At 39.5% G+C, this 25,559-nt stretch overlaps 1 protein-coding gene across 1 annotated transcript in view; it reads right to left on the reverse strand.

Moving 5' to 3' along the window:
* agbl4 (ATP/GTP binding protein-like 4) overlaps positions 1–25,559 on the reverse strand; it is a 495,015-nt gene that overhangs the window by 25,222 nt on the left and 444,234 nt on the right. The window contains exons 9-11 of the mRNA XM_017693529.2: positions 25,164–25,275; positions 10,387–10,539; positions 2,819–2,981 (exon numbers count right to left, since the gene is read on the reverse strand). Coding sequence (XP_017549018.1) covers positions 2,819–2,981; positions 10,387–10,539; positions 25,164–25,275 — 428 coding nt within the window. The remainder of the gene's footprint in view (positions 1–2,818; positions 2,982–10,386; positions 10,540–25,163; positions 25,276–25,559) is intronic.

Here is a 25,559-nt window from a genome sequence, read left to right on the forward strand (position 1 = left end):
GAGATAATTTCAACTTTTGTGAGGCACTCAGGTCGAGTAGTGCCCTACAACACTAATCAATTTTTATTTTCAGTAACCAAGACCAAGACCATAACAATACATAGCATTGAGGGTTTGCAGTTAGTATGATTTGTCTAAGATTACCTATGAAATAAAGTTAAGCTAAGCTAAGATTACTGAGCTATGTCTCCAACTAGCCTGTTGTCATTGTGTTGTCATTGACTCTTCAATATTTATATACAATGCACAAATCAGAAGCTACTATACCTTATGGGTGGAAATACGGATGGTCCTGCGTGATCATACCAGCATCCAAAACACAACATATGTTGATTTTGCCGATGACCTGCTACACTCTATACTGACTTTTCTAGCAGTGTAGCTAATGTTAGCTTTGTGGCCGTTACTAGCCATAAAGACACTGAGGTCTGGACCTCAGTAGTTTCAGAAAAGCTTTGCTTTCACTTTTCTCCATTCATGAGATTAAATGTAAACACAGCCCTCATAGGCCTACACACTCAAACGGTGACATAATATTTAGTATGCCTCATTTTTAGGATAATGAAATTTGATTTGTTTTCTGAGCACGTTGTCAGTGTTATATCCAAATCTGCCAACCTGCGCCTTATTTTCTGAACCCTCCAATCATTGCTTTGCAACCATTGCTAACCACAGTTGCTTCAGTACGTTATCAGCACCCATAATGACAGCAACTAGCGTTAGGACAATGAGGTCCTCTGAAGTTTGTGAAGGGTTTTATGACATTCAGTATGGAAAACAACAACACTACACAGTGAGCAGTGACTGGTTCTCAGTCGGCCTCAAAAAAGCTGTGGTTCGGCCACAGACTTAACTGGCTGCGTTGTTCATATTTGTACAAGATGCTACACTGCCCAGAGTACCAGAGTGACTCTGACGTCTTGAGACATTCAGGTCTGCAGAAGACATGCTATGGGCTATATATGCTATATATCATATATATGTTATATGTTATATATGTTACATATTATATATATATATATATATATATATATATATATATATATATATATATATATATATATATATATATACATATATATATATACACACACACACACACATCACAATGGTAAAACAGTAAGAGTTTATGTGTCACGCCTCAGTTGGACTCGGACTCTATCTCGGACTCCATCTCCCAGACGGCATCAGGAGATCACATGACTCGGGACAAGCGCCCACGTCACTACCAGCGCTCGCAGTCTCCTGATTATTGAGCACACGCACCTGCACAGGTTGACCTACTTTGGCACTATTTAAGAAAGTCCAAAGTAGGGTTCAGTGTGAGGAATTGCTTCTCAACCATAAGAACATACTGAGCGATTATATCCTATGATTACATGTTATTACCCTTTCTCTCGTTTCTACCGACTTCACCTTTGGTTTCACCCTTTTGTACTTTTGCTGGCGGTTTTCGGCTTTTTCCGTGTTTAGACTTGGAACTGGTTTTGTGGATTACGAATTCTGTCTATCCCTAGGATATTGTTAGCTTCGTATTTCCCTGTCCCCCCACGTTCATGTCCCTGTCGTTACATTATGAACGTAATTAAACAGATCCTTGTAAAATGCAAACTCCATAAGTTTTTTTTTCTTTATTTGGACCATTTTAAATGTTGCTAGCTAAATCAGCATGCTTTGTTCTAGTTCCAGCAGCTGCTGAGTTTAGGCTACAGGCCTCGTAGTTGGCAGTATTAGCGATTAGATGAGAAATTAAAGAGAGAGAGAGGTTGATTTGCATGATTTGGTGTAGATTTCAGTTTGATATAGAAATCAAAATCGACCTCCTAAAATTTGAATCCTAGTTACAGCCCTGGTTAGCTTGCAAATTTTGCAATAAAATTTGTAGTTAGTAGCATTTAAGCTAAAGTAACCTTTGAAATAAAGTTGCAAGCTAACTATACCTCCAGCTAGCCAGTGTAAGGTATTGAAGCTACTGACTTGCTATATGTGACCATAGGCTAGATAAAAATATTTGATCTTTACAGAGTCATACTTTAGTCATCAATGCTTTATCTTCAGCTAAATAAAGGAAACTCTCTTTCAGCTGTCCACTGAAGACTCTTGTTCAATGTACAGAGCGCCCTGCCCACTTTTGTCCCCCACTACCAAGTGCAGGTGTGAAAACCATATTGTGCTGACATGCCTGTCAAGATCAGTGGCATTTACAACGTTCACTATGAACATACACACTTGCCTCAAACTGTTTTGAGTTGTTAAGTATAAGATACACTTGCTTGTGCAATTTCTGACACTCTACCACAAACTGTGATCTATACAAATGGACAAACATTAATCCCATAGCTGAAAACAGTAGTAGCACAATTTTACTATACCTGTGTCCATTGGCATTTTATTGATTTATTTATTTGCTATTTGTCAAACTAAAGATGCAAACTTTGGACACAAAACATGTCTTGGTTGATCAACTAAATGTAAGTGAAGGTGGAAAACGGGCAAGTCTGAATTTGCTCAAACGATCACAGAGTCACCTAAGCCATACTGCACCACTGAACATAAAAATACCTAAATCTCCCATGGTCATGACAATGTAATGAAAGCACTCATAGTTCCCACTGTGTCAAACCTGTTAAAAAGGAGATTTTGTCCTTCATCTTTGTTTCCCCTCATCTCTCCATCTCTCCATTAGCCACCAGGCATGCTAAGCACCACCCAAAGAGGACGAAATAGGAGAGAGGGAAGGAGGGAGAGAGAGAGAGAGAGAGCAGAGGGAGAAAGAGAAACAGAGGAGAGAGAGGAGGACACATGCCTGGAAGGATACAGCTGTCCTCTGTGTATGGGACAGGAGTGGTGCTGCCTGCAGCGAGGTAGCTATAGAAGGACACCTCCAGGGTGTAGCAGTAGGACGTGTCGTCCAGCAGACCCCCCAGAAAGCGCCGGCCAGTCCCCGCTTTCACCACATCACGGTTAAATGAGGTGCTGGACTGCAGGGGAAACACACATGCAGACACATAGGTTTATTATTAAACTCTGTCAGGATGTAGGGTCATACGTATGTCCCATATGTAATATATATAAATAACTGTACATCTAACCCTAAATCTAACCTTGACCTCAGCAAGGAAATAGGAATGTATTTGCTTATTAAATTTTAAAAAGTATGTTCTAAAAGTGTATGAAAAACAACACTGTATACATTCAGACGTGTCAGATGAATGATTAATGAAAAAATTACAAATTAACATGTACTCTAGATGCTAAACGTGTTCAAAAAAGTTCAATACTGTAAAGTGAACAAGTCAGAAACCACCATTTTCCAAATTTCCAGTCAACAGCCATTGTGTACAAGTTATTTACTTTTAGCATCAGGCAAAAAATTTATACATAAATAACAGAAAATAAAGCCTCAACAAAAAAGTATAATATCAGATTTTTTGTCTTCCTTTTGTTTTTTTGTCTTTTCTTGTTTAGGAGACTTGCTTTCAATTTTAAAAAAAAAAAAAACAAAACAGCAGGGATATTTGTTTACACCTCCAAAGTTCAGTCTTAGAAGTTGGCTGCATTTTCTCCTTCTCACGATCCAAGAAAGCCAAAAGCACATTCAGTGATAATGAGTTCTGGATTCAGTCAGTTTATTGTTTTGAGAACACCAGCAGCTTCTTTGTTTAATTTGCAAAAATTCATTCTTTTCTCAATTTTGTTTCTAACTATGTCTTCCTAGCTGCTACACATCCTTTCAGACCCATAGCATTCTTTTCTTTTCAGATTTTTTTTTAGTCTTAAAGAAGAATGGAGCTTGATTTTCTCCTCTCTCCTGAAGATAAAAGTACTGTTTATATGATGGTGAGAGTTTTGCTGGTCTATGTGGAAATATCGAAATTGTCTAGCATTATTTACTCTCGTGTAGCATTATTTATTCTCATGTAGCATTATTTACTCCTAGGCAATAGTATACTGAATATGCTTATAGCGACCAGCATATTAGAGTAGGCCCGCTTCACTCAAGTATGTACGTACACAGCTGCACATAGGGTCCTCATGTAACCTTTTGCTCTATAACATTTCGTTCTAAAACTTTCTAAAAAATTATGTTCAGCATCTGTACAGGAACCAGACTGGAGGACAGTGAGAGTGACAACCACACCGAAACCATGGCATGAAAAGGCTAGTTAGAGACACATGGAGGTGACAAGTTAGAAAGATAACAACTCCATTGGGTGTGATGTTAAGAGCAAAACTGTTGTGGCTCAGGCTTGGTTGTCCTCCCACTCATATGGGAGGGGGTTTGATTATAAAATGTATTTCTGCACACCCGGACGTTGAGTTTTTCTGGCAGACTTTGTGAATGTCAGACTAAACTCTTGGAGCTCCGCTAATAAAACTGCTGGAACTTCAACTTTACTGCATGTAGTCTGTTTTCTTGATCCTCGTGTCCAGATCCAACAAACACACGAGTGCTGTCAAGTGAGGGATAGTAGAGCGCACTCAACATCTACCAGACCTTGTACATTTGTTAGGAGTCACATTTTCACTGTATCTTTTAATCATTTTTGAGCTCCAGTTTTGAAAACTCCTGTTTTTTTTTCATTTATTTTGCATTAACCTTCCCCCATACAAGTGTATTATATATCTAATCTCCTCAGAAACATCACCTAAAAAAGGAATAATCTGTATTTAATATCCATTGTCATATAAATGACTTTTGCACAGTACTATATGTTAATATCACATTGCTTTATATCTTTCAAAATTGATAGGCATGAAGCATAAACAAGACAAGACTGTCAGGAAAGAGATGATTCTTTGGAGTGATACTTTACAGACTCTTATGTTGTCTCCATAGAGACAGCACTGCTGGGAATAAGAGCATAACTATTGTGTACATTAGCATGCTTTAATAATTAATGATGCTTTTCCTATAATGGCAGCTGAGTGGGTGCCATGCATCTTTTCCCCGCTAGCCACTTTCACTCTCATTGTCTGCTTAGTCTGCACATTGCACAAGTTTCTGCGGGTTTCCTTGGCTCAGCTCTAATGGTTGGTAAACGTTTGCTGTGCGTGCTGGAGGTGACTGATCTGGTGTCACTGTGACATGTAGCTAGTGGCTAAGTGCAGCCGAGACAAGGCCCTCTCCAGAGGCAACACTGCGTCAATATGCTGCCTGAACTTTGGGCTGAGCTGGGTGCTGAATAGGCAGAGAAGCAAGGCAGCACGCCAGCTCAAGAAGTGCCCTCTGTCCCCGAGTCTTACACACACACACACACACACACACACACACACACACACACACACACACAAATATACACATATACACACAATACAATCCTTACCACATAAACAGCATGATAAAGTGTTACATATATACACTGCCTTTCAAAAGTCTGGAGACACCTTGCCTTCATTTAAAACTGGAATTCACTTGCTCCCTTTTTTCAATTAATACCTTAATGGCCAGAACTCAGCAGTACATCTTTCAGGTTTACACACTTCTGCGACCTAAGATTCACCAGTTTTCAATGTAGTCCATGTAGTCAATGAAAAGCTTTAGGAGACTTAAGGGAAGAAACTACAGGCAGAATCACCATCTACCTTGTTTCAGATTGTTTCATCAATAGCATCTATGACATCATCTTTTAAACTGTAATCATAAAACTGTCAAAGCCCAAGAGAGAAATATGTATTCTGGCATGTTTTTTCACCTAACTATATTTTCCAAGGTGTAGCTTTATAACACTTTGTACAACTAAACCATGTTATATATTGCTGGTAAAGGTAGTTTCCAATAGAATCAACATAATATCCAGTATGCATAACTTCTTTGTCCTAATGATAACATTCACACAAATGCTGCATGCTTTCTGAGATCTCACTGATTAATGCAGTTGTGTGGCCCAGTCAAAATTCTCTACATTCAGAACCAACAGTCTCAGCTTCTACGATACCTGCATTAATGAATTTTTATATTTTCAGTCCTACCCACACCTTCTGAAGGGTATTACAGAAGGACTTCCTAATATATTGCTCACAGCTTAATCTATGTTCGATTTTGCACTACAACATGGCCTACAATATGACCTGAAACATTTTAAAATAGCAGTGCATAGTGCGTTTACATCGCAGAATAAAACAAAGAAATTTCAACAATATGATCTGTAAACTCCTTTCACTGCATTGTCTTAACAATAAAATACATATTTTTATTCTAACATCATCCAAAGACTTTTGTTTTTCAAAAATATGCAAATGTATTCACATTTAAATAGATTTAATTTGCATATGCACATGCCATTTTTTGCAAAACTTTGAATACACCACTTGTAAGAATATCAGTAACCAGCTAGCAAAGATTCATTGTGACTTATATTGTTTTAAAAATTAACCTATTAAAAATGTATTAAAAAACAAAGCTATTTATTAATACTTTAGATATACTGTGCAACAATCAGCATCATGTTCATCATAGAATCTGCTGAAAGAATATATTGGGCCAGTTTCCCAAGCCCAGATTAATCCTAAGACTAGACTAAATGGGGTTTGTGGTGATGAAGCACCATTAGCATTGCAGTCCAGGACTAGGTATAATACATGTCCTGAAAACTAGAGCAATCAAAATCTAACCTTTTACCCCAGCTCAGCTAAAAGGCTGAGTGCTTATGAGCACTGCAGTCACAGTAAGGTGCTAAGAGGTGTGGGGCTTGGCATTATTCCAAAGATAGTACTGTCATAAATGCTGTCTCAAATATTTACACATACAATGACTGCTGGGTAATATATAGTCTATACCACTATGCTGTGATATTGATATACTGTTATAGTACTTATCAGTTTAACAGAGTAGCAGGACTCATGATGCATGGGCATATATATTAATGCAAACTTAAATATCATACTATAACGTGTTTCAAAAATATCATGCTATTGACTCATCAATACTAATATCAGTAATATCAATATCAGCACCACGTGTAATATTGTTGTCCTCAAAATAAAGACTTTAACATGTGAAAGTACTGCAGACAGTAAATCAAGTTTATTTTTAATTTAAAAAATAAATAACTATGGAGAAGTTGGCAGACTTTTGATGGGCAATGTATAGAAAGCTTCATATATTAACACACACAGAGAGAAGCAACATTGGTCAGCCTTCTGCAAGTTGCTCACGCCAACAGGATTCACAGCATATCATAGACAGCATGACATTTGTGTGTGTATAAGACGGAGTGAAATGAGTGCTCTTTGTGTTGGGCTAGGAGAAGAGAAGGAGCGCTGAATGGCTGACTGAACAGTAAAGGTTATTCCTCTGGCTATACGCTACCAGCACAGCTGTGAAATGTCACACTGTGTGAGTTCTGAAGGTCATGGTTGCAGGTCAGGGAAACTCAGCGCTGACAAAACACATCGAACTACAAATACAGCATTAGAGCTGTAGGATGATCAGAAGATACCTCATTCTCCAGAATACAAGCACTATATGCTAATTAAATATAAATGCTTCACTGTAACTTTACCCATAAAACTCTTATTATTCAGATATTAATCTAATGGCTTATTAAACCAATAAGCCACGAAAAGTCAAGCACTACTGTGATTTGTCCATGGTAAATGGTATTGTTGGGCTCAACAGAGACTTCAGAGGCTCCACAGAGACTACAGAGACTTATTGCTTTTATGAAAAGCAGGAGATATACAATACAATAAAATACACAAGTGTCTGATAAATAATTTAATGTACTCACATAGGGCTCACATCCTATATTTATCTTGCATTTTATCCCTGGAGATTTGTGTCATAATCATAGCCTCTCTTTATCCCTTTAAACAGGGCATTTTTGTTACTGTCTATTTAAGACTGATATATGTAAATGACCTCTGATGTGACTGGCAGCCCTTCATAGTGTATTGTGCACTAATCCTCTGTAGGCTGAAAAACATGGATATATGTGAACATGCTTGTTTCTCACAAACACAATGACTTCAAATGGTATTTTAAGGGGTTAACAGTAGGCTATGCATGCCAGGCAACATTACAGAGCTAAGACAGAATGAACAGCACAATGGTTTTACAAACCTGCCGCATTTAATGCAGAATATATATATACGTGTACACTGGGCACTGTATAGGGGCCTTGAACCTGACTGAAGCAATCAGATCTTGGAAGCAGAACCATCTGTTTTCAAATATATAATATATGTAGAGTTAATCATTTATACTATTAAACTACAACACATTACTCAGTGTCTAATATGAAACTACTATTTATGAGCTCAAAACAGAATTCCACTGGTGTTTCTAAGTGTCTATACAAATGTTTAAGATGTAAACAAAACCAGACTGTTTTGATGTGAAATTCTCCATTCAATAGAAATATACCAAATCAAAGCGGTTCACAGTGGTAGCAATAGGAACCGAAAGTCTAAAGTGTTTAATGCCTCTAAAAGCTACCTTGCAGAAAGCTGTTACATGATGGCTATGAATACCATCAGAAGAAATCAGTAGAATTCCCAGTGAAGGGGTTAAGAGCACACATCTCCATGGTCAATGAGATGTGCTTGGAATTAAACTAATACAAGGAAAGGGAGCAAGTAAACTAAGACTTTCACTACACAGCACTCTCTCATGCAGTAAATACTTATATCAAGCCAATAAGATGAAAGAACAGCTATTAAAACATTTTTGTCTATATGTGCTGTATATTTCACAAGGATGAGTGAGACACAGCACACTTGGTAAGAAGCATGTAAAAATTTTAGCTCAGAAGTAAGAAACAGTTGTATATCAGCCTACCAGACTATTCCTCTAAGTGGCATACACTCCATGTTAGTTCCTTCTCAGACACAGACACATATGCATGAAAGCCACCTCATCAGTATGCTGTTCCTATTGCGACTGAAAGATCTTCCGTGGAGAAATGGCTAAAGACGTCTCCGCACCCTTATAGACAACTCATCAGCACTATTGAGTCTGCTTATTGTCTCGTTGCGCACATTTGAAAAGGTTAGAGGAAAAATAGCACACTGTGAGCCGGATCGTTTCAGAAACGAAAACTTCACTAATTTATGGAGCATATTGAATTTTAGCAGAATGCCAATAATGTTAATGAGAATGGTGTGGAGAGAAAAACAGCTGAGATGAAAGAATAAAAGCTATTTCCCAACGTGGACGGAGCAGATAACTAAATATCAAGGTGTCACGGGGAGCATTTAATAATAACTGGTATGATTCTAAAAAAATACACCTTTAAATTTCAATCAAATTCAAAGCAGAGGATTACGATCTGGCGCAGAGTTTAAAATGTGTAGCCCAATTGCTGCTTGCACAGTATTACACTGTAAAAGTGGCTGAGGGCTGAAGCTGATTTGAAATGTTTTTGAAGACTGAATTGATGTAAAATAGTGCTTTTGTTAATTAAACCTATTTATTTTGCATGGTTACATAGTTATACAAATTAGTCCATGCTCGACCAGGCTTGTGTTTGGTCTGATACCTTTTCTCTGAGGCTGTTTGGTCTGATACCTTTTCTCTGCGGCCATTTGGTCTGACGGCGTTTGGTCTGATGTTCAGTTTCACCAGATCTGGAGACTCTCCAGAAAGTCTTTTATCTTGAGGAATGATGGCGATTCTGACACGGACAGCTGAGGATGTCCTAAAATGTACCCCATAGCCCCGCCTAATGCTAATTAACATATATTTGCATGTTATTCAGTCAGAAAAAGAAAATGAAAACTGGAAAATGAAAAGTGAATCTCCAGCAGGGGGCGCTGATGTTCGTTTTCATTTGCCCTTTCATTCTGACAGTTAAAGTGCATCAGCGCCGAAAAATGAACCACAAACTGTCACTTCACTGTTGATTTATCCATTTTGCATTTTCATTTTAATTTTGTCAGATTTGCAGCTGATCGCTATGAAAAAGAAACAAGAAAGTAAACTTTGCATTTTGATTTTAGTTTTGACACGTATTCTGCTTTTCATGAAGAAAAGCCAAAGCCAAAGTGAAGCTAGTGTTTTCTTTTGTCTGTTAGCTTTTTCATTTTAGATTTGGCCGTTTCATTTTCAATTTTGGCAGGATATTTGCGCAGATGTTTGGAAAAAGAAATGGCAAAAAGAGGTTTTCATTTACATTTTATTGTTTTCATTTTCATTTCCTTTTTGGTCGGATTTGCCTCCCATACATTTCCTGCTCATGTTCAGTGAGTTTATATCACTAAATAATAAATATATGTAGACAGCAGGAGTCATTTTTATTCATGGATGCTGGAATAACATGAGACTGTTAAGCACAGTTGTATAGCTGTAGCGTTTTGGGTGCTTGCTGGGGTTTAGTGCTGTGTGAAGAGAGAGGAGGTCATAGAGAGAGAGACCCAGAGAGAGAGAGGGAGATGCAGACTCACGAGAGAGAAGTCTGGTGCGTTGTGGCACAGCAGGCGGGGGAAGACGGCCTGCCTCTGCACACGCTCCTCCTCCTCAAACACGTTACCATACATGAAGCCGTTCATCATGGTGGAGTGAGCATGCACATCAATGTAGAACTCCAAGCTCACCTTCTGCAGAGAGAGAGAGAGAGAGAGAGAGAGAGAGAGCGACACCAATGAGGTTACAAAGTGCTGCATTACATGTAAACAGAGACAAAACTCATACATCAAAGCACTCAAAATATATTCAGAAATAATGTGTAAAAACATTCAAATTTAATATTTATATACATAAAGCACATATAAAATGTGGTACAGAGCTAATAAAGATAAGTCATCTTTTAAGAATTTGCTTCTTTTGTTTTGCACTGCGCAAAAAAGAGCAAAAGTACTCTGCATGATCAAAAAGAGAAGCCGTGGACATTTTGAAGCCTGAATTTTGTCTGGACTTTTGTCCATTTTAGGCAACTGTAGTTACATTTATACAGTGTCAGAAACCACATAAGTCTGTTTGAGATTACTGAACACCTCAACAATGTTTCAGGAAAGTACATGATGTTTCAGGCATGCAGTTTGCCCAATGCTTATTAGCATCCATAAGCCTGGATTACTTGTTAGCGACATTAGCCTCATAGCTCCAGTGCAACTACAGAATGAAACTTCGGAGGGCAAACATGTCTTGGCTGATTGACTGCATTAGAATATATTTTATTAAAGCTTTAAAAGTGATTATCAAATCTGGAGAAGGCTGTTACAAAGTTGAGTGCAACTGCACAGCTTTAGGTTTCGCCTCAGCACCATACCGTGCAGACAGAGAGAAAGTGCCACCCTGCTGATGCTAAGCAGTCAAAACAATGTGAGCGGGACGATCACTCACCGTGTTATAAAGGAGCGACAGCCTTTCTCCCGCTGGCCATTTCATAAGCTGCCTTTAATAACCGCGGCATGGTTGAGAGAGATTCATTTATGTTCCTTAGTCAGCGAGCAAACCTAATGCCCCTGTATCTGGACTCAGGGCCAATGGCTCCGGCTTCTACCATAAAACGAATGATTAATTTGGTCTGCAGCATGGGTACAATAATAACTGTCAGCGAGTCGCAACAAGGAGTAAAAATATATATATATAAAAATCCCAGAGCAGAAATACAATAGTCCCTGGTAAAGTCAGGGAGTAGCTGGCTGTCATTCGAAAGAGAATATTTACAGACTTTAGGAAGGAGAGAGAGAGAGAGAGAAAGAGAGAGACAGAGAGACAGAGAGAGAGACAGAGAGAGACAGAGAGAGAGAGACAGAGAGAGAGAGAGACAGAGAGAGAGACAGAGAGAGACAGAGAGAGAGAGAGACAGAGAGAGAGACAGAGAGAGAGACAGAGAGAGAGAGACACAGAGAGAGACAGAAAGAGACAGTGAGAGACAGAGAGAGAGAGAGAGAGACAGAGACAGAGAGAGACAGAGAGAGAGAGAGAGAGAGAGAGAGAGAGAGAGAGAGAGAGAGAGAGAGAGAGAGAGGATGGAAAAGCTCCTATGAATGGAGAAGAAAAGAGCAAAAAAGTGTGAAGGCGTTTTACAGAAAGGGCTTTTATCTGCAGAAAAGAGCACAGCTCTGCTAGCGGCACGCAGCTGGAATAAGGAAAGAGAGGAAAACCCTTCAGAAGTGCCTCCGCCGCCGCCCACGCACCATTCCGGCTCTGTAGTGGCCGCTGCGGTGCAGGAAACTGCGCACGGCTTGTGGGCTCCAACATGGCCGCCACATCATTAAGCCTGCGCTGGGAGAGAGGATGAGAGAGAGACGCAGTGTGGGGTTCATGTAAGACGGCCGATCACACTGTTGAGTGGGCTGAGGCGTCGCTGTTTGGAGGGTCGGCGTTTGATGAGCTTCAGTGGTCTGTCTGCGTGCATGTGTGTGTGTGAGTCACCACTCCTCAGTGATGAGGCTTCGCAAAGAGCGTCCTGCTATGTGTGTCTCATCAGAGGCAAACATTAATGACCGTTTATTTTAGCCTCGCTCTCCTTCTCTCAGTTTTCCCACATTTGTAGCCTGGACGCTTTTGATAGTGTATATACAAGAGGCCCAATGTTTCACCCCTGACCTTTTCTCTCTCCGTCTGTCTCTTCCTTTGTCTCTCTGTCCCTCTCTTTCTCTTTCGCTCTGTACAGTAGAGCTACATCAACTCTCCCTCATCTCATTACACATTCCAAAGCTCACCTCAACTCCTGGGGGGGTCATCAGAGAGAGAGCGAGAGAGAGAGAAGAAAGAAGGGAGAAAAATGTAAGTAAATTACAGAAAAAGACAAAAAAACAGTGAAAGACAAAACATGCGTAAATGAGAAGAAAGAAGCGGAAAGAAAAAGAAATTTAGAGAGATTAAAGAGAAATTAGAAAAAGAGACAAAGAAAGAAAGAAAGAGGGGAATAAGAAGAGAATGAAAGAAAGGGCAGTGACAAGGAGGAGAGAAGGGAGAGAATAGAAAGACAAAGACAGAAAGCAGGAAAACAGGAAAAAGGATATGGGGAAGAGAGAGAGGGAGAGGGAAAGAGAGAAGGCGAGAGAGCACAGAGTGAGTGAAAGAGGGAGAGGGAAAAGGGGGGGAGCAAAGGAGAAAGAGCAAAGACAGGAAGAGAAAGCAGAGAGAGAGGAAGAAGGAGAGAGAGAGGGCAGAGAAGAGCAAAGAGAGAAAGAGGTAAAGTGGAAGAGGGAGACAGAGAATGAAAGAGTGAAAAAGAGCAGAGAAAGAGAGGGAGAGAAAGCAGAGAGAGGGAGAGAAAGGGAGGGAGAGAGAGCGCTCAGGCGGTGCTTGGTGCTTGAAATTCCACTCACAGCCAAAGCAATTTCCTGGCGAGCGCAGGGCTGTCAGGCCTGTGATGGCAGGCAGTGAAATATTGTGGCTGGGAGTGGAGCTGCAGCCCGCATGCCAGCCTGATGGATGGAGCCCGCAAGGAAGAGAGGGAAACAACACACAGGGAGGAAAAAAAGGAGGATAGAGAGAGAGAGGGAGAGAGAGAGAGAGAGAGAGAGAGAGAAACAGAAAGGCAAATCCAGCCACCATTAGGGCAGCTTCATCAGTTCCTTGAAGGGGTTCCCAGAGTCCAATAGAGGCATTCTATTAGCTATTCTCCTCGTATTACAGATACAAGGGTGGGACACAGGCTTCGATTTCGAAATACACACACACTAACTTTAAGAGAAACAGTTTACATTACATGCCACGTAAGGACACAGTGTATGTACAGATGTGTATAGGGAATATGTGTAGCGACATATATGGTTTTATATATACATATATAGTATATATGACATGTATAGAGTAATGAATGTATAGGAATTTACACAATACGCTGTGCACATTTTAGATGACACAACTTGCATTTGCTGATGCAGCGGTGAGCTCAAGCTCATGTGATGAAATCCATCACAGAAGCATGCTGGTTTTTAATGCTGTGCCTTTGGAGGAGTCAATGATCACAGGCATTAAGTTGATGTACAGAGATTTCTCCAGATTCTCTGAATCTTTGATCATTTGCACTCTAGAGGGTCAAATACCTACAATCTTTGCAATCTCTGCTAGAAGAATGTTATTTTTAAAGTGTTGGATTTTTTGCAATATGGTGAGCTTCAACCCATCCTTGCTCATATAGGACTTGGCCTTTCTTGGATGCTCCTTTTTTTATTAAGTGCTGTCAAGTCATTTCTGACTCGTGGAAACCATGTGGATAGTGTTTCTCCAGAATATCCTGTCTTCTGTTTGGGTCTTCAGGCTTCTGAATGGCTGGTTCATGATTCCTCTGATTTTATCTATCCATCTTGTTGTCCTCTTCCTCTTTTACCTTCAACACTTCCAAGCATAACAGTCTTTTCCAGTTAATCGGTTTGTCTCAGAATATGTCCAAATTAAGATGGCTTCAATCTGGTTATCTGGGCTTTGAGCGAGAGGTGCAGCTTGATTTGTTCAAGGATGCATTTCTTTGTCTTCTTTGCTGTCCAAAGAACTTTCAAAAGTTTGTGCCAACATCAAAATTTAAAGGCCTCTATATTTTTTTTGAACATTTAACAATGTTTTTAATCTTAAATTATCCCTGTCCCATGTTGCATGGTGCAGGCATTAATTACAAAAAACAAGTAAGTCAAAACATTACTTATCTTGTCTTTGCACTGTTTTACTACAAGTCAAAGTAGATGTATAAATCACTGCTGTATGTTTTTATCTGCATTTGGCATGCTGTCCAAACAACTGTGGAATTTGAATTATATGTAGAGGGGAAAGTATGTCTAGGGATATGAATATGAAAATGCTCACATTCTGACATTTTGCAAGAAAAAATTGCCCTTATATGAGCTGTGAAGCCCAAATCCATCTCTGCACAAAGTTCCTCCTAAAAACAGCAGAACTACACAGAACAGCCCCTACCCTCCTCTCAAAATGTCAAGGTCAACAACTGCAGAGAAATACAGTCAACAATCTTCCTGGCCCTCAATGTCAACAAAAAACCTGCCAATCACACAGCCCCTAATGTGCTGTCAATCAAAGCTGGACAATAGTCCACCAGTCTAACGCTGATTGATTGTTCAATTAGTGTGCTTCTCTGACCTCTAGATTTGTTCATTTGAATTTGTAATTAACCAATTAAAGGCAATTAGGAAATTAGGAATATGAAAACAGGAGATGATTTGAGCATTGATGTGTTGAATACTCAAACACGGCGCAGAAAGTTTCCCTCTATCCTCTTCTAGGTGAGGCTGAGTGCGAGGAGGAATATCTAAGGTGAACTGGTGCGTCTGCACTTGTGGAGCAGGAAATGGAAGGTCAAATGAACTCAGATGGACAAGTACTTATCTAAAGCATAGTAATTAGGCTGGGCCTTAAAGGCCCATAAACTCTGCTTATCTGTAACAGGGAAAAAATGGTGCTGATTTAAGCAGGATTAGGAGCTGATGCTTTTAACCACAAAGCACTTAGCATCAGCAATACCTATAACGAGAGGACGCAACAAATTCTGCTCCTGTTAAAAGTTGGTCCAACCTTTACAGACGGGGGGGTGGAGTGGTTTGATAATGTGCTGCAAGTAATGTTTAAAGGCTGACATAAGCTGTACTTGAAACAAAAGTCATTTACTTGAGGACAACTACCGTAAAGGGAAACGTATACAGTGACCTCAGGACACACTTGGATGATCAGATAAGGATGTGAATAAAAGTTGCTGTTTGATCTCACAATGTCAGAAAAAATGTATCTGTAGGTATGTTTTTGTTTATCAAGAATTAAATTTCCCCGTTCTCCCTGGGGAAAAGATTTGTACCTTTTGTACCTGATGTTTTAAAACAGAACAATCAAATAAAAAGCTGGAGATAAAACAGGGTGTGTGGAATCAATATAATGGATTATGATACAATTTTGTTCCCTAACTAAAGATACTGAAGATGTACCTATGAGGGTACCACCCCAGTGACAAGAAGGGGTACCACCTCACTTACAGTTTAGCACCTTTTTCTCAAGAGTAAGTAACAAAAATTATTTTATAGATCACTGTAATACACTATATTGCCAAAGGTTTTCATTCACCCATCCAAATAATTGAATTCAGGTGTTCCAATCACTTCCATGGCCACAGGTGTATAAAGCCAAGCATCTAGGCCTGCAGACTGCTTCTACAAACATTAGTGAAAGAATGGGTCGCTTTCAGGAGCTCAGTGAATTCCAGCATGGTACCGTGATCGGACGCCACCTGTGCAACAAGTCTAGTGAAATTTCCTCACTATTAAATATTCCACAGTCAACTGTCAGTGGTGTTATAACAAAGTGGAAGCGATTGGGAACGACAGCAACTCAGCCACAAGTGGTCGGCCACGTAAAATGACAATGCGGGGTCAGCGGATGCTGAGGCCATAATGCGCAGAGGTCACTAACTTCTACAGACCTCCAAACCTCATGTGGCCTTCAGCTTAGCTCAAGAACAGCGTAGAGAGCTTTATGGAATGGGTCTATATGGCCGAGCAGTTGCATCCAAGACTTACATCAGCAATGCAAAGCGTCGAATGCAGTGGTGTAAAGTGCTGCCACTGGACTCTAGAACAGTGCAGATGTGTTCTCCAGGGTGACGAATCACGCTTCTCCATCAGGCAATCTGATGGATGAGTCTGGGTGTGGAAGTTGCCAGGAGAATGGTAATTGTCTGACTGCATTATGCCAAGTGTAAGGTTTGGTGGAGGGGGGATTATGGTGTGGGGTTGTTTTTCAGAAGTTAGGCTCTGCCCCTTCTTTCCATTGAAAGGAACTCTTAATGCTTCAGCAGACCAAGAGATTTTGGACAATTTCATGCTCCCAACTTTGTGGGAACAGTTTGGGGATGGCCCCTTCCAGTTCCAACATGACTGCGCACCAGTGCACAAAGCAAGGTCCATAAAGAAATGGAGTGAAAGTGAGTTTGGTGTGGAAGAACTTGACTGCCCTGCACAGAATCCTGACATCAACCCGACAGAACACCTGTGGGATGAATTACAGCAAAGACTGTGAGTGAGGCTTTCTCATCTAACAAAAGCACTTCTGGAAAATGGTCAAAAATTCCCATAAACACACCCCTAAACCTTGTTGAAGGCCTTCCCAGAAGAGTTGAAGCTGTTATAGCTACAAAGGGTGGGGCGACATCATATTAAACTCTATGGATTAAGAATGGGATGTCACTCAATTTCATGTGTGTGAAGGCAGACGAGCGAATACTTTTGGCAATATAGTGTATCAAACATCTTTCTCCAGCATAATTATTGCCACTTCTGCAATTGGTACATTGTGCTTTGGCAAAATAACAGCACTGAGTCTACTATAGTATTCTGTTATAATGCTGGATGAAGTGAGAAAACATATAGAAAGGGATCTAAGACCTCCATACAGAGTCTCTCCAGATGCTTCAGTTCTTGGTTCTTCCTTTCAGCTCACACATTGGTTTTCAATATGGTTTAGATAAAGGGATCGTTTTTGTGTGGATTTGGAGATATTCTTAGGATCATTGTCTTGCTGGATGATCCAGCCATGATCCTGTCTTATCCTGCTGGAAGAGCCTGCCAGACTTTTATATAAAATCCCATAGCATTTGTTGAGAGTCTTGGGAAGAAAGATCACTCACATCATCGCAGTCCACCACCTTATGTCACAGACAGACCACAGAACCTGGTTCTAATCCAAGTTCTGGTAATGTTTAAGGAATCCAGGTGCTTATGCTAGATGCTTTTTTGGCAAGCCTTCAAGTTTGTTGGCATGAAAGTGGCATCCAAGTGTAGTTTTAGAAACTTGATGATGCCAGGATACAACTAACTCCTGCAATTGTGGTGACCAAATTGTAGCTCAAACTATTCTTACATTTGCACCCTTACATTTTTCATCACAGTTGCAGTTATTTGAAACTTCTTAATTACTGCTTTAATAGGGGACATGTACATTTGGGGGTTTGAAGCTATTTGTTAAAGTCACTGTATAATGTATTAAGGTGTATTCTCTGATCTCTACTAGGTGAATGAAATTGGGTGTATATAAAATCCGCACAGATTTCAAAAACAGGGCATCTCACACTTAATGTCAGTCTTTCACAGTACTTTTTTGTCTTTTTGTTGTAAAACAAGATGAGTTTTGGCTATGACTAAGCACACAAAGTCCTAAACCTCACAATCATCACAACACAAATAACTCCAAAGCTTGACCAGAACCATTTGTGCTTTTATGCATGAACAGATTGTAAATGGTATCATTCTATTCTGCAGTGAGAGCTGGAAAAGCATTTACTACAAACTGCTCTATATACATAGACTGTCATAAATTTGCCAGTGTTCAGCAGGCAGCCCCTTTATCTCTGCCACTCACACAGAGTGCATGCATGTCCCTCTGTCTGTTTTCTCTCTCCCAGCACTTTCAGCTGTTGAATCACTAATTCAGTTATATTACAACTACAATTACCATCTCACTCTACAGGACTTCTCAACATTTTCAGTCATAAAAACCAAACATTTAAAAAAATTGCCACAAAACTCCTCCAAATACTCTAAACCTTGATTGGAATGACGAAGATGGACTCATGCCGCTCTCACATCACTGGACCATGTGGTCACTCACTTCTGATCAAGCTCCTTTGCTTCTGATTGTGAAAATCTGCCAGAAGGATGACTGTGTCCCACCTCATATTTATACTCTATTGAAACAGAAAGTCATGACAACTTTAGTGTTCCTAGGAGTGTCTAATGAGGTCCCAAGACCACCTAAAGAGTAGGAGTGTACACCTAGAATTAGTCTTTGTGATCATGACAGTCATACAGAAGAATCTGTTCAGCATCAGACAAAAGCAGAAAATGTATTTTTTACAGAAAATGAAAAGACTCAAAAACCAAATTTAATATAACTTTAGTTATTTTATATATATATATATATATATATATATATATATATATATATATATATATATATATATATGTGTGTGTGTGTGTTTGTGTGTGTGTGTGTGTGTGTGTGTGTTCACTCTTTGCCTGTACAACAGCTTCCATTCTTTTCAAAGAAATTCTCACCATACAAATTATCCCAAACGCATTCAATGATGTTGATGGCAGGATTTTGGGGTGGTCAGTCCATCATTCTGAGGACACTAGAAACTTCTTTGTTAAATTGGCAAATTTTCTTTTCTCAGTAACGGGTTTTGACAGCTACCCATCCTTTATTCCTACTGTATTTAGTTGTCTTCTCACAGTGGAAGGATGGACAGAAACACCTGCAGAATTCTTTTCAGATTTGAAGCAATAGTGGAGCTTATTTTTTTCTCTTGTGTCTCTCAAAGATTGCAGTTATTAGGAGTGCCACTTTCTCTATATTTTTAAAGATTTTTTTAAACTCCAGTTTTGGAAATTCTTGTTTTTTTTCATGTTTTCATTTGACTTCTCCCTTCCTTATACAAGTGGATTATCTTATATCTCATGTCCTTAGAAATTACTCCTAAAAAAAGAAAAACTTGTGTTAGATGGCTGTTTTGACAGAAAAATAAAGAAAGGATGGGTGCTTTCTGACTTTTGTACAGTGCTGTATGTGTGTGTGGATGAGTCTGTGTATATTAAGAGTAAGTAGATGATGCATAAGTAACAAAATGAATGGGACACAGGTGTTCTGTGAGAAGCAGAAGAATGTCGGCATTCATTCAGGCAGGTCATCATCCTCCCTCGCTCTCCTCTGCAGCCTAATAGATGGAGCTATTTAGCCCTTTTTAACACAGAGGTGACTCGTAATCAAGCTGAACGGGCATTTTGACAGCCCTGAGCTACCACGTCGGGCGGGTTGGTACATCATAAGCAGCTGCCACTATTGTCTGCTACTGACTCTTTGCGAGCCTGCATGCTAAAAAAAGACAAACCACTCTGTTCCAACAACTCCTGGGACAGAAAATATAAAAATAAAAATTTATAAAGAACTAGAGATAAAGATACATTTTGTTAAAAATGCATAATGACTTTGTGCGTCCTCCTTTGCCAAGACAGTAGCACCGAGACATCTTCTATAATAGACATATAAATGGATTTGAGAGTATTCCTACAACCAGAGCGGATCAGACTGGGACAGACTAGGACTATAACTAGTGCCACCCACCCTCAGCCCTGACTACTTATACCACCTTCCCCTAAAACCAGACAGAGCGACGAAAAGCAGTGCTTTCCTTCCTTGTGGGAGCACTTTGTAGGGAAGGGCCAGATAGTGCTGACACAAACTGGAGGTGAGGAGCTCCTGAGCTGGAGGAAGAGATGCGATGATGGGCACAAATTGCTCGTAAATCTCTGAGATGGGTAAGTAATAGGTGTCTGACACCAGAGGACATCTCAACACATACACACACAAAAAACACACAGCACGTCCCCCCTGCCACCCTGAATGCAGCACACAAAGACTACAGTGGGGAAAAAAAGGGAAAGAGAAGAAAGGAGGAAAAATGAAAGTCCACAAGAAGACTGTGGTTCCGAGGTGCAATATCCATCTGGCCATCCTGACAGGATCTAATACATTTGTTTCAGATGGAAAATTAATTTTCTAATATTAAAAAGGTCAGAAATGAACCATGGCAATGCCGTCCCTTTTGTCATCTTTAACAAATTATCCAAAATGGCATTGTCAGATTGGTGGGGAGATGTTTGCTATGATGAATGTTCCCAGTAATCAGCCAATCAAAAAGAATCCCCCACTCTCCTTGATAAATGGGGTGGAAAAGCGGCGCTTTGCCAAGGAGATAGGCCCATTTGTTTCTTTATTCCTTCATTTTTTTTCAAAAAAAAAAAAAAAAAAGAAGAAAGTCCTGAGCTACCCGGGGACAGATTATATTTACTTGCATGACTGACTTTTAGCCATTTTCTCCCTTGACCAGTGCTCAAATTCGGGTGTAATATGGCGTACTGTTTTTGTTTGAAAACCGTTCAGGTGACTTTACTTTCTGTCAGATTGATTGAAAGTAAAACTGCGTATGTGTCAAATGAAAGTGAATGTGTCCAAGTTAGTTTTTTTTATCCAGACAAAAAAGTTGTGAAAGCTAACTGACTTCTTCTGTCTTTTATTGCTTCTTGACCATCATTTTTTTTTCAAGGATTAATAACTGCGTATTTGTTTATAAAGTATAAATAAGGAATGAATCATCTAGAAGGTCAAGAGTAATGGGAAAGGCCTATCATAAAGAATGGGCTGTTTTAGGATTAACACTTACATTTTCTCCAAATTAGACACGACTATGGCAATTTGAATTTGTCTTTACAGCTACAGACATATGCAAATTAGATGTAACGAGCTATAACATTTGCATGGGCCACATTTTATGTTTAACTTTTCCCCTAAATAAAACACATGCAGCAAATAAACAGTAATTGTGCATTAAAATGTACAGTTGTGTGTTCCCTATAAAGGACATTTTAACTTATTTTCACTTAAGAATTCAACAAAATATATAAACTGGGGTGCCCAAACTTTTGCATCTACACTTACTGTCCATTTTATCAGGTCCACTCACCTTATGGGTGCACTTTGTAGTTTAACAATTATAGGTTATCTGTTTCTCCGTATTTATTACTCCATGTTCATCGATGGTCAGGACTGAGGACCCCCACAGGACCACCACTGTGCAGATATTATTTATGTGTGTCCACCTACTGCCCACTTTATATAAACTTACCTTGTTGGTCACCTTGTAGATATAAAGTTAGAGATGACAGCTCTTCTGTTATTGCACAGTTTGATCTAGTCTTTCATCTAGTCCTTTGTTAGTGACCAGTTTCTGGATGCTAAATGCTGTTCCCTGGATGTGGGTTTTTATGTTGGGGGGACTATTCTCTGTCCAGCAGTGATACAGACAATGCTCTATCCCCCAAATAACACCTTGCTCAGTGGTGGTCCTGATCATTGATGAATAGGATAAAGAAATGCCAGTAAAGTATTCAGAGAAATGAACTACAATTTGTATCTGTAGAATTACAGAGAGCACCTATGTGCTAAGTGGACCTGATTAAATGGTGAATGAGTGCAGGTACAAGGTTGTCATACCTATTAAAGTGCAGGGTAAGTGTAGTTAATAACATATCGCTGCTCTTGGGACAAAACCTCTTATCTCCATTTTTGTCGTTTTCAGTTTTTTACGTAATTTGAAGATGCCTGTTGGCCTTTACATTGTGTGTAAATTTTATGGTGAATGAACCACAAGAAACGGTCCAAAATGACTTGGAAAAAATTCTGGTTCCTTTGACTTACATTAAAAGTAAAGTAGGGATTATTCCTTCCCCCTGTAAAGTTACCATTTTGGAGATCTGACAACAGCGATATGTTGAAATAATAATGATAAGACTGTTTTGTAAAAGGTCTACTACTTACTGAAGTTCCAAAATCAGTAACTGCTGCAACTGCAGACTAGAATGTAGCACTAGTGACAACAGAAGCTACAGGGCTTCCAACAAAATGTGTATTTATTATATGCTGTAACATTCATAATATACAGTATATAAAATGTATAACATGCATGCTTAGTGAACTGTGAATCAGGGCAAATGTGGTATGTTTGGCATTCTCTTACATATGATCGCATATGATATGGCAATTTTTCTACATTTCTCCATAATTTAGTCATTCAGAGTGGTTTGATGTAAAATGGTTCCATTGTAGAACAACTTGCTGAATCAGAATTTGAGTTCTGAGTTTTCATGTGCAACGTTAATAATGGTAAATAGTGCTAAATCTGAGAAAATGTGTTTTTTCTGCATGCACCTCTCTGACTATGTTTTAGGCCAAAAACTTATCTCAAACAAATCATATAGCAATGTCTCAGGCATCACACCTATTTGTTACCATTTCATATAATAACTGTCTTACCATCTTACCAATATTTGAATTATATGAATTATGCAATATTTTGGAATGGGATGGCAGAGCACACTGCATGGGCAGTGGGTAGAATGTTGTAGTCACATGCCACAAGGCTGGCAGTTAGACTGGCAGGTTAAGCTGTGTGCTGTGTCTGATGTGATTAACCACAGAGAGAGCAGCTCTGCCAGCATGACACCAGTGTGTGTGTGTGTGTGTGTGTTAGAGCTTGGGGGACCCCAGGACTTACCATGGTAGAAAGGGGCCAAGCCAGCAGGCCTTCCCCCTGTGTGTGTGAGCCAGACAATATCAACAACACTACACTAGAGACAGTTTGTGTATGAGGATGCTGATGAGTTTGCTCTCCTTTCTCAGTATTGAACAGTCATTTTCATGGTCTATAATTCTACTGAAATGCTGCACGACATTTTCCATGTTATATTATTGCTCTATAATTCCAAATGCTATTTCAAATGCTGTGTTTCATGCTAATTTTGCTTCCCTCTCCCTATTCAAGACTCTGGGCTAATTTTGGTGACTATTCAAATTTCTGTAAATTTGTGACACTGACCATGTTAAAGCTGCACTGGGCGCAGCAGGTGAAAAAAGTATGTTAAAATATGGTGTCTGTGCGCTGCTGTGAGTCACCTGTAAAGCTTGAAATAGTAAGAGATGTTGGGTCAGATTTTGCAGGACTTCTTTGGGTGACATCATACGTCTTTACATATTAACGTGACTAACTTATCTTCTCACTCAAACTGCTAAGCCATTTGTAATGAAAAGCTTTACATTAAACTAGAAGCATTCTTACTAGTGGTCTAGACTTTTGGGCTCCACTGTGTATATAAATGTTTTCTGTAAAAATAAATAAATAAATAAAAACCCTGTATCTGAAATGGTCATTTTATGGGACAAAGAAAGGTGTTCTTAAACTTAAATGGAAATTTATGGTTTTAAGTAATTTTGGCCTATATTTCATGGTCAAATGTTTACAGAATACAGAGAATCCATCTTGATCAAATAATAAATCCATAAAAAATAGATCATTATGATTTTGATAGAACAGAAACAAATTGTGTTAGAATTTAACATCAATGATTTTATTCCTATTATGTATCCATTATGTATAGTGGACGGTGAGGGTGTTGAGGATGGGTATATGTGTGTGTGATAGTGTCAAAGAGTTTGTGTATATGAGTGAGAAACAGGTTTGTGTGTGTGTGTCTCTGAGGAGTGTGAGGGACATGGGCAGATCACTGTGCTATGAAGGATCCCATCGATCAGCGTGTCAGCGCTGGGGGAAAAGGTTAAGCCGCCGAGCATGCCCCCACTCCCCTCGCCAATCCTCCTGCTCTTATCAGGATTTTGAAAGAGCAACAAAGGGCAGGCCATTCCCAGGACAGCCCCTGACCTTCACTCATCACACACCTCACTCGTTCATCCGCCATAATTAACACCCGGCCCGGAACAGACGGCCCTGTGCCCAAACAAAAGAATGTGCAAACGTGTGGGGAGAGAGGAAGAGAGAGCGCGAGGGGAGACGCACCTGAATGGCAGAGCTTTCAAATCGCGTCAGCAGACACACACACATATAAAGAAAAAGCTGCTGAGTCAAAGTCCCCCAGTGTTAGTGTTATGAAAGCAGAGCGCTGGGGCTTCGCTGGAACACAGGCCTAAATGCTGAACTAAGCTTTTCCGATATGCACCATATTCTCGCTTACTGCTTCTTTTAGGCATAGTTTTAAAAAGTGCCTCTGCACTGTGATAAAGGAGCATACAGTCGCACTGTGTGGAAATGGAAAATTGGTGTTCCACTATAGCAACAAACTTTGTCAATGCACAGTACTGTGCAAAATTCAAAGACCACACAGTGAAAAAGTCCAAATTATGTCATTTTCAATGTCAAGGGATTCCTAAACAAATTCCTAACAGGAAAGCACATAAAAAACTCAACACTTGGACATAATATGACACTTTTCAATATTTATTGTGTCTACCATTTGCCTTTATTACAAAATCAATTCTTTTCAAAGGAATTTGCAGGGATATTTTTCCACACCTCCAAAGTTTTAGTCTTAGGAGATGGCTGAATTTTTATGCTTTTCACAATCCCACATAATCAGGATGATTCTTCTGTTTTTTCATTTATTTTACTTTCACTTTCCCCTTCCTTATTCAAGTGGATCATCCTGAAAAATCCTGAATAATGAATAACTTATACTAAATGACAGTTTTGCCTGGAAATGAAATGTAGTAAAGGTGGCCTCTAATTTAGCACAATGCTACATGAGTCTGCTGATGTTAATTATGCCAAGCTTTGCAATGGAGATATGTGTGTGTGTGTGTGTGCGCGTGTGTGTGTGTGTGTGTGTGTGTGTGTGTGTGTGTGTGTGTGTGAGCTGTCACTCACAGGGTCCTGGTTCATCTGGACGATGAGTTGTTTGACAGCGTGGAGAGTGGGGTGAGCCCATGGGGAAGGGTCTTGCCAGTGGCGATTCAGGTCAAAACCCATCAGAGAGCACCTACAGCAAGCAAACAAGTACACAAGACAAGTAAATAACCAACCAGTCCATGACAAATAGTGGCCACACAGCCTGACATCACCCACTCTAAGTGTTATGCTGTCTATCTCTATCTATCTATCTATCTATCTATCTATCTATCTATCTATCTATCTATCTATCTATCTATCTATCTATGTTTTAGCTGACAATTAAAGGAAGCAATTAAATAATACATAAATAAATATATTTACAATTTATCATAGAGATTAGAAGTGGAAATGGTTTCTGACAGAAATATAAAA

Source organism: Pygocentrus nattereri, chromosome 28 (assembly GCF_015220715.1).
Source record: "Pygocentrus nattereri isolate fPygNat1 chromosome 28, fPygNat1.pri, whole genome shotgun sequence".
Classification (NCBI taxonomy): Eukaryota; Metazoa; Chordata; class Actinopteri; order Characiformes; family Serrasalmidae; genus Pygocentrus; species Pygocentrus nattereri.